We start from the raw sequence: 14,542 nt of genomic DNA, 5'->3' as shown, positions 1-14,542 counted from the left end.
TGCACACCGGATGAGTAATATGCCTGCAGATAAAAGAAAACTAAAGATCCACTCTCAAAATGAACAGGCAAGAGATTATACAAAAAGGAAAAGGCTCTGTTCAGAATTTTGACAAATAAAGGTGCAGTTCTATGGCCTTTGAGGACAGCTTCCCCAGAACTATTAAACAGGTTTTCAGCTCCAAGGTGAAAGGCAGGAGTTCCATTTTTAGAAGAAGGAATCCGATGATTGTCTTTTCACTTCTCCACAGGTCTATGAGGCCAGATATTTTTAAGATCACTTTATAAGCCTCAAGGTCTTTTCAATTAATCCTCCAATAATGAATCTATTTATTTCTCCTCATTGTTAATGTGGGGAACAATCCCACTTCCCAAAGGAACAAATTGTAACAGTTCTTGATCTTATTCTTTCTGTTGAGTTACTCAATCATGCCTGCTATCTTGACTTCTTTGCTCCCGCTCCAATATTTTTGCTTACCTCTATAGGAATGAATCATTGTCAAGGCATCCAGGAACCAAGAAAGACATGCAAAATAACTTCTGAATACTTTCCTTCATTGTTCTCCACCTACACACAGAAAACTTGCCAAATGAAAAAAACCCACCTATTTTCTTCACTATAGATATACTCTGAGAAATGTTTAGAGAGTTGTTTAAATCCTCTTCGTCCCAACCAAACTTTCCCTGCTTTACTGCCTCTTTGCCCTCTGTAATGCAGCCCCTCCCTCCTGGGAATCCAGAATCCATTCTACTACAGTTGTCACAAGCATGCTGACCAATGCTTAGTACTTATGTATTATTAGTATTTGCAGTGAATAAGAAAATTAAAATGTGGGTGGTGCAGGGAAATATCATTTTTTGTGGGATATCATTTAAATACAGTTGTATTTTCTCTTCTACTTCTGTGAAGATTTGGTAAGAAGTAAAACACAGTTCAGAAGAAGCCTGGGAGTTTTTCTAGTAGAACAGAAGTGCACAAGTTTAGTTTCTTTCTTAAACAAGGTGTCATTCTGTTCTGAATGAGATCTTCCCTTTCAAGTAACAGGTGTCAAGCCTCTTTGTAAAGACAACTACAATGTGACTTCAGACTTTCCATTAAATTGTTTTCCATGACAGAAGAACTGGAAAAACTGAAAATTGAGCTAGAATGTAAAGTGACCAGCAACTCTAGCATTATGGTATCCTTAACTCTAGGCTGTGATTGAACTCTACAATGAAATTCAAGCAAGCTAATTGTAATAATGTACTGGCCTTTGTATAGTCAGTCAAGGTGTTGTTGTCCTCAAACTCGGTGCTCACTCACTTTAACAAAAAGCTACCAGTTTGCATCATGTGTGATGCATCCCCATACAGTTTGGAGCTGTGCTGAGTCACTTGTCAGTGGATGGTAGACAGTCACCCATCGCCTATTACTCTAGGACCTTGTCCTCAGCAGAGCGCAATTACGTGCAAATTGACAAAGAGGCCTTGGCCATCGTGGCTGGGGTTAAGAAGTTCCATGACTACTTATTTGGAAGGCAGTTCATGGTTTTTACTGACCATAAGCCCTTGCTAGTCTTGTTCGCAATGGACAAGCAGACACCTCAAATTCTGTCACCACAAATGTTGAGGTGGTCTATCTTCCTCTCAGCCTACGACTGCAGGCTGGTTCACAAACCTGGCAAAGAGATGGGCCACACAGACAGCCTTAGCAGATTGTCCTTGCCACATGTGGAGCCTGATCCAGCTCCAGCTACACCCATTTTAGCAATTCAAGACTTGCCAGAGTTTCCCCTACATGCGGGAGATGTCGCTGCAGAAATGGCAGCCGACAAAATCCTAAGTCATGTGTTGTCTTGGATTCACACAGGTTCGCTGGAAAATAGTGGGGCCCCCGACTTCCAGAGTTTTTTCAGTTGAAAAAATGAGCTTTCAGCTCACAAGGGGTGCATCCTTTGGGGTAGCAGGGTTGTAGTCCCCAGTTCACTCAGGCCCAGTGTTCTCCAGTCTCTGCATGAAGGCCATCCGGGCATCATCCAGATGAAGGCACTGGCAAGGAGATACCTCTGGTGGCCAGGGCTAGATAAAGCTATTGAGGCCCAAGTACACGTGTTATGTATTGGGCTAAAGGGAACACCTTGAGCACTGGCATAACAGATACCACCAGGTGGTGCTGAACCAAAACTGTTGTGGCCAGGATCAGCTTTCAGCAGAAAACAGAGGTTCACCCTGATTGGTTGGATGTGTACCTGGCCAGGAATATAAAGGGTGCAGGTAACACCTATTCCCCTAGTACAGTCCCTTCACCTAATAAAGAGCTGCTATGCTGTACTCATCGTCTCAGAGTCCTTCCTGCTCTCCAGAACCCACTATGCAACAGTGGCGACAAAGGTAGGATCCTGCTTCACCTTAAGAGCTGAAAGTCACTAGGGGACGGCATCGCTTGCTGGAGGAAAGAGGCATCTTTCCCCCCCGATGACCGGCTAGTCACCACGCTAGCAGCCACATCGGTGGAGCAGGATTCACGGAAGCCGGACGCAGAAATGGTACAGATCGGACAGCCCTGAGAATTTGACATCCGTCACCCCGAATGGTGGGACTCTCACCTGGTACAGGTCGAAAATTTCCTCCAGGCGAACCAGATCGCCAAAGATGGCCTGAAAGCAGCAACCCTGCTTTGCATAAGTGGGCCCGCCATTTACGACTTGGCAGTAAGCCTGTGCTCGCCGACGCCGATTGAGACCATCTCATTCCGAGACCTCACAGAGAAGCTACCGTATATACTTGAGTATAAGCCGACTCGAGTATAAGCCGAGACCCCCAATTTTACCCCCCAAAACTGGAAAAAGTTATTGACTCGAGTATAAGCCGAGGCTGGGAAATGCAGCAGCTGGAGGCTGGATCCCCCGAAAGACGTCTCTGCTGAGATGAGAGAACGGGGTGGCAAGCCGCCGAGAGAATGGGGCGGTGGAGTGCTCCGCCGAGAGAATGGGGTGGCTTGCTGTTCTCTCGGTGCAGCACGGCAGAGGCTGGATCTCGCGAAAGAAGTCTCCGCTGAGCGACAGAATGAGGCGTCTCAGCGCCCATTTTCTCGGCGAAGACTTCTTTCAGGGGATGCAGCTTCTGCCGCCCCTTTCTCTCAGCTGCCCAGTGGAACAGCTTGCCACCAGAAATCAAGAGTGCTCCATCACTGGAGGTTTTTAAGAAGAGACTGGACATTCCCCTGTCTGAGATGGTATCGGTCAGTGGTGGCGAAACTTTTAGAGACCGAGTGCCCAAACCGCAAGCCAAAACCCACTTGTTTATCACAAAGTGCCAAGGCAGCATCGGCATTCTGGTGCCCTCGGGGGAGGGGACAGGGAGGCGCCTCTGAGTGCCGCCTCTGGCACGAAAAAAAAGGGGGAGCAAAAAATGGGCCACCGTACCGCAAGGCACAAAAACGCCAACCGCCGTGCCGCAGGGTGCAGATACAAGGCACCGCATCACGTGAGAACGGGGCTGGGCTAGTGAGTATCACGCAGGCACTAGCCCCGCCCCCTTTGCAGCATGTGCCTGCTCGTGGCCCCGTGCGCGCATGCACGCATGTAAAATGCTTCCCCCTCCCTTTTCTTCCAGTCCACCAACCAACAAGGACCTGCTGCTGGCAGCGGTGGTGGCGCACGTGCCAACAGAGAGGGCTCTGAGTGCCACCTCTGGCAGGCGTGCCATAGGTTCACCACCACTGGTATAGGTCCTCCTGCTTGAGCAAGGGGCTGGACTAGAAGACCTCCAAGGTCCCTTCCAGCTCTATTCTATTCTATTCTATTCTATTCTATTGTATTCTATTCTATTCTATTCTATTCTATTCTATTCTATTCTATTCTATTCTATTCTATTCTATTCTATTCTATTCTATTCTATTCTATTCCATTCACTTTCTATATTTCTATTCTATTCTATTCTATTCTATTCTATTCACTTTCTATATTTCTATTCTATTCTATTCTATTCTATTCTATTCTATTCTATTCTATTCTATTCTATTCTATTCTATTCTATTCTATTCTATTCTATTCTATTCTATTCTATTCTATTCTATTCTATTCTATTCTATTCTATTCTATTCTATTCTATTCCATTCACTTTCTATATTTCTATTCTATTCTATTCTATTCTATTCTATTCACTTTCTATATTTCTATTCTATTCTATTCTATTCTATTCTATTCTATTCTATTCTATTCTATTCTATTCTATTCTATTCTATTCTATTCTATTCTATTCTATTCTTATTACCATTCTCTATTCTATTCTATTCTATTCTATTCTATTCTATTCTATTCTATTCTATTCTATTCTATTCTATTCTATTCTATTCTATTCTATTCTATTCTATTCTATTCACTTTCTATATTTCTATTCTATTCTATTCTATTCTTATTACCATTCTCTATTCTATTCTATTCTATTCTATTCTATTCTATTCTATTCTATTCTATTCTATTCTATTCTATTCTATTCTATTCTATTCTATTCTATTCTATTCACTTTCTATATTTCTATTCTATTCTATTCTATTCCATTCACTTTCTATATTTCTATTCTATTCTATTCTATTCTATTCTATTCTATTCTATTCTATTCTATTCTATTCTATTCTATTCTATTCTATTCTATTCTATTCTATTCACTTTCTATATTTCTATTCTATTCTATTCTATTCTATTCTATTCTATTCACTTTCTATATTTCTATTCTATTCTATTCCATTCACTTTCTATATTTCTATTCTATTCTATTCTATTCTATTCTATTCTATTCTATTCTATTCTATTCTATTCTATTCTATTCTATTCTATTCTATTCTATTCTATTCTATTCACTTTCTATATTTCTATTCTATTCTATTCTATTCCATTCACTTTCTATATTTCTATTCTATTCTATTCTATTCTATTCTATTCTATTCTATTCTATTCTATTCTATTCTATTCTATTCTATTCTATTCTATTCTATTCTATTCTATTCTATTCTATTCACTTTCTATATTTCTATTCTATTCTATTCTATTCTATTCTATTCTATTCTATTCTATTCTATTCTATTCTATTCTATTCTATTCTATTCTATTCACTTTCTATATTTCTATTCTATTCTATTCTATTCCATTCACTTTCTATATTTCTATTCTATTCTATTCTATTCTATTCTATTCTATTCTATTCTATTCTATTCTATTCTATTCTATTCTATTCTATTCTATTCTATTCACTTTCTATATTTCTATTCTATTCTATTCTATTCACTTTCTATATTTCTATTCTATTCCATTCTATTCTATTCTATTCTATTCTATTCTATTCTATTCTATTCTATTCTATTCTATTCTATTCTATTCTATTCTATTCTATTCTATTCTATTCTATTCTTATTACCATTCTCTATTCTATTCTATTCTATTCTATTCTATTCTATTCTATTCTATTCTATTCTATTCTATTCTATTCTATTCTATTCTATTCTATTCTATTCTATTCTATTCTATTCTATTCTATTCTATTCTATTCACTTTCTATATTTCTATTCTATTCTATTCTATTCTATTCTATTCTATTCTATTCTGTTCTGTTCTGTTCTGTTCTGTTCTGTTCTGTTCTGTTCTGTTCTGTTCTGTTCTGTTCTGTTCTACGTTCTGTTCCAATCCATTCCATATTTTCTATTCCATTCTGTTCCACTGTCAGAGCCCATCGGAGGCAACCCAGTCAGCCCAAACAGGAGTTACACTAAGGCTACGCAGCCTCTCCTCTCAACCTGAACCCCTCCTTACCTTTCCTTTTATCTGCATCCTATTTTTAACTGCCGGCTCTGCCCTGCCCTAGCAGGGCACTGGACGGGCCTGGCGGAGCTGCTGAAGGTGAACGGGAGAAGATGAGTCTTCGCCGAGAAAATCTCAGCGCCCATTTTCTCGGCAAAGACTTCTTTCGGGGGAGCCAGCCTCTGTCGCCCCTTTCTCTCAGCTGCCCAGCTAAGAGAAGGGGTGACAGAGGCTGGATCCCCCGAAACAAGTCTCCGTGAGACGAGAGAAGAAGGCGTTGGAGCGCTCCGTGAAGTGTGGGGTGGGGAAGCTTGCCGCCCATTGTCTCAGCGACGAAGACTTCTTTCGGGGGATGCAGCTTCTGCCACCCCTTTCTCTCAGCTGCCCAGCTAAGAGAAGGGGTGACAGAGGCTGGATCCCCCGAAACAAGTCTCCGTGAGACGAGAGAAGAAGGCGTTGGAGCGCTCCGTGAAGTGTGGGGTGGGGAAGCTTGCCGCCCATTGTCTCAGCGACGAAGACTTCTTTCGGGGGATGCAGCTTCTGCCACCCCTTTCTCTCAGCTGCCCAGCTAAGAGAAGGGGTGACAGAGGCTGGATCCCCCGAAACAAGTCTCCGTGAGACGAGAGAACAAGGCGTTGGAGCGCTCCGTGAAGTGTGGGGTGGGGAAGCTTGCGCCCATTGTCTCAGCGACGAAGACTTCTTTCGGGGGATGCAGCTTCTGCCACCCCTTTCTCTCAGCTGCCCAGCTAAGAGAAGGGGTGACAGAGGCTGGATCCTCCGCAACAAGTCTCCGTGAGACGAGAGAAGAAGGCGTTGGAGCGCTCCGCGAAGTGTGGGGTGGGGAAGCTTGCCGCCCATTGTCTCAGCGACGAAGACTTCTTTCGGGGGATGCAGCTTCTGCCACCCCTTTCTCTCAGCTGCCCAGCTAAGAGAAGGGGTGACAGAGGCTGGATCCTCCGCAACAAGTCTCCGTGAGACGAGAGAAGAAGGCGTTGGAGCGCTCCGCGAAGTGTGGGGTGGGGAAGCTTGCCGCCCATTGTCTCAGCGACGAAGACTTCTTTCGGGGGATGCAGCTTCTGCCACCCCTTTCTCTCAGCTGCCCAGCTAAGAGAAGGGGTGACAGAGGCTGGATCCCCCGAAACAAGTCTCCGTGAGACGAGAGAACAAGGCGTTGGAGCGCTCCGCGAAGTGTGGGGTGGGGAAGCTTGCCGCCCATTGTCTCAGCGACGAAGACTTCTTTCGGGGGATGCAGCTTCTGCCACCCCTTTCTCTCAGCTGCCCAGCTAAGAGAAGGGGTGACAGAGGCTGGATCCTCCGCAACAAGTCTCCGTGAGATGAGAGAAGAAGGCGTTGGAGCGCTCCGCGAAGTGTGGGGTGGGGAAGCTTGCCGCCCATTGTCTCAGCGACGAAGACTTCTTTCGGGGGATGCAGCTTCTGCCACCCCTTTCTCTCAGCTGCCCAGCTAAGAGAAGGGGTGACAGAGGGTGGATCCTCCGCAACAAGTCTCCGTGAGACGAGAGAAGAAGGCGTTGGAGCGCTCCGCGAAGTGTGGGGTGGGGAAGCTTGCGCCCATTGTCTCAGCGACGAAGACTTCTTTCGGGGGATGCAGCTTCTGCCGCCCCTTTCTCTCAGCTGCCCAGCTAAGAGAAGGGGTGACAGAGGCTGGATCCCCCGAAACAAGTCTCCGTGAGACGAGAGAACAAGGCGTTGGAGCGCTCCGTGAAGTGTGGGGTGGGGAAGCTTGCCGCCCATTGTCTCAGCGACGAAGACTTCTTTCGGGGGATGCAGCTTCTGCCACCCCTTTCTCTCAGCTGCCCAGCTAAGAGAAGGGGTGACAGAGGCTGGATCCCCCGAAACAAGTCTCCGTGAGACGAGAGAACAAGGCGTTGGAGCGCTCCGTGAAGTGTGGGGTGGGGAAGCTTGCGCCCATTGTCTCAGCGACGAAGACTTCTTTCGGGGGATGCAGCTTCTGCCACCCCTTTCTCTCAGCTGCCCAGCTAAGAGAAGGGGTGACAGAGGCTGGATCCTCCGCAACAAGTCTCCGTGAGACGAGAGAAGAAGGCGTTGGAGCGCTCCGCGAAGTGTGGGGTGGGGAAGCTTGCCGCCCATTGTCTCAGCGACGAAGACTTCTTTCGGGGGATGCAGCTTCTGCCACCCCTTTCTCTCAGCTGCCCAGCTAAGAGAAGGGGTGACAGAGGCTGGATCCTCCGCAACAAGTCTCCGTGAGACGAGAGAAGAAGGCGTTGGAGCGCTCCGCGAAGTGTGGGGTGGGGAAGCTTGCGCCCATTGTCTCAGCGACGAAGACTTCTTTCGGGGGATGCAGCTTCTGCCACCCCTTTCTCTCAGCTGCCCAGCTAAGAGAAGGGGTGACAGAGGCTGGATCCTCCGCAACAAGTCTCCGTGAGACGAGAGAAGAAGGCGTTGGAGCGCTCCGCGAAGTGTGGGGTGGGGAAGCTTGCCGCCCATTGTCTCAGCGACGAAGACTTCTTTCGGGGGATGCAGCTTCTGCCACCCCTTTCTCTCAGCTGCCCAGCTAAGAGAAGGGGTGACAGAGGCTGGATCCTCCGCAACAAGTCTCCGTGAGACGAGAGAAGAAGGCGTTGGAGCGCTCCGCGAAGTGTGGGGTGGGGAAGCTTGCGCCCATTGTCTCAGCGACGAAGACTTCTTTCGGGGGATGCAGCTTCTGCCGCCCCTTTCTCTCAGCTGCCCAGCTAAGAGAAGGGGTGACAGAGGCTGGATCCTCCGCAACAAGTCTCCGTGAGACGAGAGAAGAAGGCGTTGGAGCGCTCCGCGAAGTGTGGGGTGGGGAAGCTTGCGCCCATTGTCTCAGCGACGAAGACTTCTTTCGGGGGATGCAGCTTCTGCCGCCCCTTTCTCTCAGCTGCCCAGCTGAGAGAAGGGGGTGACAGAGGCTGGATCCCCCAAACAAGTCTTCGCCGAGAAAATGGGTGGCAAGCTTCCACCGCCCCATTCTCTTAGCGGAGGCTTGCAGAGGTGGCGGCGCAGCTGCGCGCGCAGCTCTCCAAACCGCCGCAGCCCGTTTGGAGAGCTGCTGCCTTCGTCCATGTTTGATGAAAGCAGCAGCTCTCCAAATGGGGGTAGAAGTTCTTTTTTTTTGTTGTTGACTGGAGTATAAGCCGAAGTGGAGTTTTTCAGCCCAAAAAGTGGGCTGAAAAATTCGGCTTATACTCAAGTATATACGGTAAATGGGCATTTCAAGCCACGAATGTCCGAGCTGGCCTGGTGGTTCCAGTTCGACCAGAGGGCCCAACTGCTGGGTGAATTGGCATCCGAGTTCATCGCGGCCTTTTGGCAGGTTGCCCACCTCTGCAAGTTCTCCAATCTGGATGAGAGGCTGAGCGACCAGCTCGTGTGCAGCCTACGCAACAAGCGCCTGCAACAAAGGCTGTTCACAAGGCCCAACTTTACCCTCCAAAATGCTCAGGATGAGATCTTGGCTAATGAGCTGGCCGGCGGCACGGGGCAAGCGGTCCAGACCCCTTGACCCAGCAGCCCAGGAGGATCCATCCACCTCAAAGACATACAGCGGGAGCGAAGAAGCAGAGGAGACCGGCATCGACCAGGTTCGGAGGAGGCCGGAACAATGGGAGCGACAACGAGGAAGCCGGGAGAACCAGCGGAAGGCAGTTCCCTTCCCAAAATGTGCAGGCTGCGGCGGAGACCACGCACGGACAAACTGCAAGTTCCGGTCAGCCACGTGTCGGGCCTGCAGAAAATCAGGCCACATTGCAGCGGTCTGCCGTAGCTGTTTCCGAGAGGGCTTCCACGAGCTACAGCCAGAGGACACGTCGCGGAAAGGTACCAGGACCCAGAAACTGACCAGCATAGGGTTTTTCGAAAGCCGGAGGGCCATCTGCCGAACCGGGGCCTGCCAGCCACTTAAACCCAAATTTAAATTGGACATCCATTTATAGGGCATTCCCTGTAAAATGGAGCTTGACTCTGGCTCTGCAGTCTCAGTCATCTCGTATGAGACTTTTAAACTTATTTGCTGCCGAAGCAAGCAGTGGGTCAAATTGAGGCCCTCCAATATTATCCTCACCGATTTCCAAAATGCCCCAGTAAAAATCAAGGGGGAGGCCACCCTTTCAGTGCAGTTTAAGAGGTTTCAAGGGCACTTGGATATTATTGTAGTTGAAGGCTGGAGAACTAGTCTAGTTGGATATTACTAGTCTAGGCATAGTAATATCAGGCATCCACAGGACCCAGTGGAATAGCATCGAATCTGTCTGCAAAGAGTTTGCAGACGTATTCGATAACAAGCTAGGCAGGTACACCGGGGCTCCATCTCCTTTAAATTAAATCCCAGCGTCCTGCCCATTAGGATTAAACCCCAGAGAGTTCCCTTTCTCTCAAACATAAGATAGAGAGAGAGCTAGACAAACTAGTCAAACAGGGGGTCCTGCAGCTGGTAGAAGGGGGAGAGTGGGAGACCCCTATAGTCACCCCTCTCAAAACTAATGGGGAGGTCAGGATCTGCGCCGACTATAAGTGTACATTAAATCGGGACCTTAACCAGCAGACTTACCCAGTCCCAATGGTCAGCCACGTTCTTGCTTCCCTCCAAGGTTGTGCCATCTTTGCTAAGCTAGATCTCGCGCAGGTGTACCAGCAGCTGCCAGTTACCAGGGAGACGGCAGAAGCACAAACAATAGTAATGCACAAGGGAGCCTTCAGGGTTAACCGCCTGCAATTTGGTGTCAGTGTAGCACCAGGAATCTTCCAGGAGGTAATGGAGTGGACTCTTAAGGGCATCCAAGGGGTATGCCCTTATTTTGATGATGTCCTCATTGCAGGGGACACAGAAGAAGTGCTGGCAGACAGACCGATGGCAGTTTTAAGTAGGTTTCGTTCTGCAGGTCTCAAATTAAAAAGGGACAAATGCAGTATTGGAGTGGCATCCACAGAATTTTTGGGGTTTAAAATAGATGCCAGTGGGATCCACCCTGCAGAATCCAAAGTGAGGGCAATTAAGATGGCCCCCACTCCCAAGAACAAGGCTGAACTGCAAGCCTTCCTTGGGTTGCTAAACTTTTACCATTCCTTCCTACCCCACAAAGCAGCAATAGCCTTTGCACAGGCTCCTAGATAAGAAAGCTGTATGGAGCTGGACCAATGTCCACAAAAAAAGTTTCCAAACCTTAAAGGCCCTACTTTCAAACAAGTCTACAGTCACCCACTTCATCAAAACAAAGCCCATCTGCATTGCTTGCGATGCTTCACCTTATGGAGTGGGCGCAGTACTAAGTCATCTTAACGGGGAACAGGTGCCCATTGCATACTACTCCAGAACCTTATCAGGGGCAGAGAGGAACTACGCCCAGATAGACAAGGAAGTCCTGGCAATAGTGGCTGGGGTCAAAAAATTCCACAACTACCTGTATGGTAGGGAATTCACAATATTCATAGACCATAAGCCACTATTAGGGTTATTTACCACGGACAAACAAACCTCCCAAATTCTCTCCCCTAGGATGCTTAGGTGGTCCATATTCTTATCAGCATACAACTTTAAGCTGGTTCACAAACCAGGGAAAGAAATGGGCCATGCGGATGGGTTAAGTAGACTACCCCTAGCAACCACAGAACAAGATCTGGCACCTACTGCACAGATACTAGCAATCCAAGAGTTACTATATCCATGCAAGGGATATAGCGACTGAGACCGCATCAGATAAAATCCTGAGCAGGGTCCAGTCTTGGGTATTCACAGGGTGGCAATATAGGAGTCCAGGCCCGGAGTTCCAGGTGTACTTCGTAAGGAGACATGAATTGTCTGCCCATAAAGGATGCCTGTTGTGGGGTAGTAGGGTCATCATACCAGACACACTGAGGGATAGAGTCCTACAATCTTTACACGAGGGGCACCCTGGCATAATTTGAATGAAGCCATTAGCTATGAGTTATCTTTGGTGGCCAGGGTTAGACAAGGCAATAGAAGAGCAGGTACACGAGTGCTACACTTGTCAAAGGTCCAGACCCGAGATGCCCCAAGCACCTGTCCACAAATGGGAGGCAACACATACACCCTGGTCCAGGGTCCACATAGACTACACTGGCCCATTCCAGGTACAGCTCTTCCTAATAGTAATAGATAGCCACTCCAAATGGTTGGAGGTAGTGCCAGTCCCCAATATGACCATGGCCAGAACAATCAAAGTGCTCAGGGGACTTTTTGCCACGCATGGTCTGCCTGACATTTTGGTATCGGATAATGGGGCTCAATTCACCGCTGCTGAATTTCAGGCCTTCATGACAGCAAATTTGATTAGACACGTCACATCCACGCCCTTCCACCCGTTGACTAATGGACAAGCTTAACGCATGGTGAGAATGACCAAGGATGCACTCACACTTCAGCAAAGCAGTTCGGATGCTCTGAGACATTTTGCGCGACAGAGAACGAGGCTGGGGCCGTAAAAGCACTTCCCCTGACTGGACCGCAGGTGCCGATCTAGCAGCACCATTAGACTTTGGGCTAGGCCAACTGGGACAGGCTAGCCAAAGGGATTCAAGTTGTTTTGATTCCACCAAACTACAGAGCCTGGATCTACCAAGCATGGCAAATGAACTGGTAGACCGGGAGATTCTGGCAACCCCTCAATGCTCTGAACAAGCCCAAAGGCCCCCCAAATATCTTCCAGATTTTGTAACCAAATGATTGTGTGTTCAATCCAGGGGGAAGGGGTGTAATGTATTGGCCTTTGTATATGTTACTTGCATTCAATTGCTAAGTGCTAGTTCACGTGTATGTTGTAACAGTTGCTAGCTGGCCCAGACTGGTTGTCTCCAGCCAGCTAAGTAGGTCTTTGGGTGGGAAACCTATGCTTCAAACCTATTGGTCACCGCCTATTGGCCAACCGTATAAATAGCTGTGTAGCAGCTCCCTTGTAGCTTCAGTTATGTTTGACCTTCAATAAAGGCTGTTGCTGTTTTGAACCTTCTGTCTCACTCAATGCCTGCAAAGAACCGGCTACACAACACTAATCATCAAAGAACAAATTATCACTGTGATTAGAACTGTATTTTTTTAAAAAAACTAAAATTCAATTTAAACTACACCTTCACCCACTTTTATGGATCTCAGTGACATTTAAAAAGCATTTTTAAAGTGATCAGTTCAATTGGGGGAGGACAAGCAAGAGAGAAAAAGATAGAGAAGGAAAGTAAGGGGAGAAAGAAGAAAAAGAAACTACCTCTGACCATTTTGGATTCCCGCTCCATCATAAATTGCCTTTAATATCTTTTATCCTAACATGTAACCCCTAACAGATTAGATTTTGGGAATATGATCTTTTGCTCTGGTTTTGAGTAGCAGCCTAGATTCTAATATTCATTTGGGGATAGGGATGAAGAACTAACCACCTACATTAGAACCGAATCTACAATTGCTCCATATGCACAAGATAAACAAAATTGGGTAGTCCACAAAATTTCAGGAACTGATGTGAACCATTTTCTTTGTGGTATCTTTACAGCAGGAAAACCAGCTGTGCTTTTGCAGCATGGCTTATGTCTAGAAGGAAGGGTATGGGTTGCAAACATGCCCAATCAAAGCCTTGCGTTCATGCTAGCAGATGCTGGTTATGATGTCTGGATAGGGAACAACAGAGGCAACTCCTGGTCTCGAAAACACCAACACCTTACATTCAAGCAAGACCAGTATCATGCTTACAGGTAATTTAAAACAAAATGCATAGACAGGATCAGGATATGCATTTTTTGTCTGCTTTTAATTACATTTTTTAGACTTCTTGTGGAACAGCTTTTTACCAGATCGCACACCTCTATTCACAAATCCATGTGATTTAGATGCATTTCCTATTTCTTAGTTCAAAATTCATGTTATTAAAATTTAAGCCTGTAGTATGGAGGAGAAATGTTTGGCTTTTTACTGTAAAATACAATAATTTAAGCATTCAATGCCAAGAATGGAGGAGAAAAATTTCGAAAACAAATATTGACGAACATGATATGGGATTCAATACATCAACTTAAAATATTTTCTAGGAGTCATATTAGGGAGGTATAACAATTTTTACCTGGAATCAATGGAGTGAACAGTTCCATGTACGTGTGGAGACTGATAGTGATATGAACTATTTCCCTGCCCTTGAATGTATGTGCAGAGTTCACAGCAGAGGTGTCCACAAGGAAAATTTAAAAATTGACAAGTTGCAACAGCACAATTTAAGCCCTGATCCTTCTTTTGTTATATGCATCACATATATGATACATGTAAAAAAAAAGCAGGACTTCAATCATGATCGTGACCATCCTCTCATCTTTTTAGGATACCCAGACACCTTTGGTTCAGAGTATGTTTATTTCTAAATTGGATCTCAATACTTATTGTCATCCATCTTCAATCTACCTATATTATGTTGAAATTCTGTTGAATGAATTAAAGAGTTCATAAAAACAGTGCCAATTATCTTATTTAATATCAATTGTCTATTATATTTTACAGTTTTGATGAAATGGCCAGATATGACCTCCCAGCAATGATTTCTTTTGTTGTGAAAAAAACAAAAAATTCAAAGATACATTTAGTGGGCTACTCTCAAGGTGCTGCTCAAGGTATATTATAGAAATCACTACTATGTAAACTGTAGTTGTGTAGCATGTATCTATGGCTTCCATATGGGTGCAATGGCAGGAGATAGAGATGGAGATATTATAAAATTAGAATGACATTAATATATGCTTATTTCACACATACCTTTAGATACATTGCCACTGAAAATT

At 45.8% G+C, this 14,542-nt stretch overlaps 1 protein-coding gene across 1 annotated transcript in view; it reads left to right on the top strand.

Annotated features, from left to right (window-relative positions):
* The window catches only part of LOC308668349 (lipase member M-like), a gene marked incomplete at its 5' end in the record, with an annotated part of 33,526 nt that overhangs the window by 6,210 nt on the left and 12,774 nt on the right, over positions 1 to 14,542 (top strand). The window contains 2 exons of the mRNA XM_081328207.1: positions 13,273 to 13,471; positions 14,265 to 14,374. Coding sequence (XP_081184333.1) covers positions 13,273 to 13,471; positions 14,265 to 14,374 — 309 coding nt within the window. The remainder of the gene's footprint in view (positions 1 to 13,272; positions 13,472 to 14,264; positions 14,375 to 14,542) is intronic.

This window comes from Vipera berus (genome assembly GCF_964194415.1).
Source record: "Vipera berus genome assembly, chromosome: 5".
Taxonomy (NCBI): domain Eukaryota; kingdom Metazoa; phylum Chordata; class Lepidosauria; order Squamata; family Viperidae; genus Vipera; species Vipera berus.
Note: the sequence above shows the minus strand (reverse complement) of the source record. Positions and strands in the feature narration are given on the sequence as shown.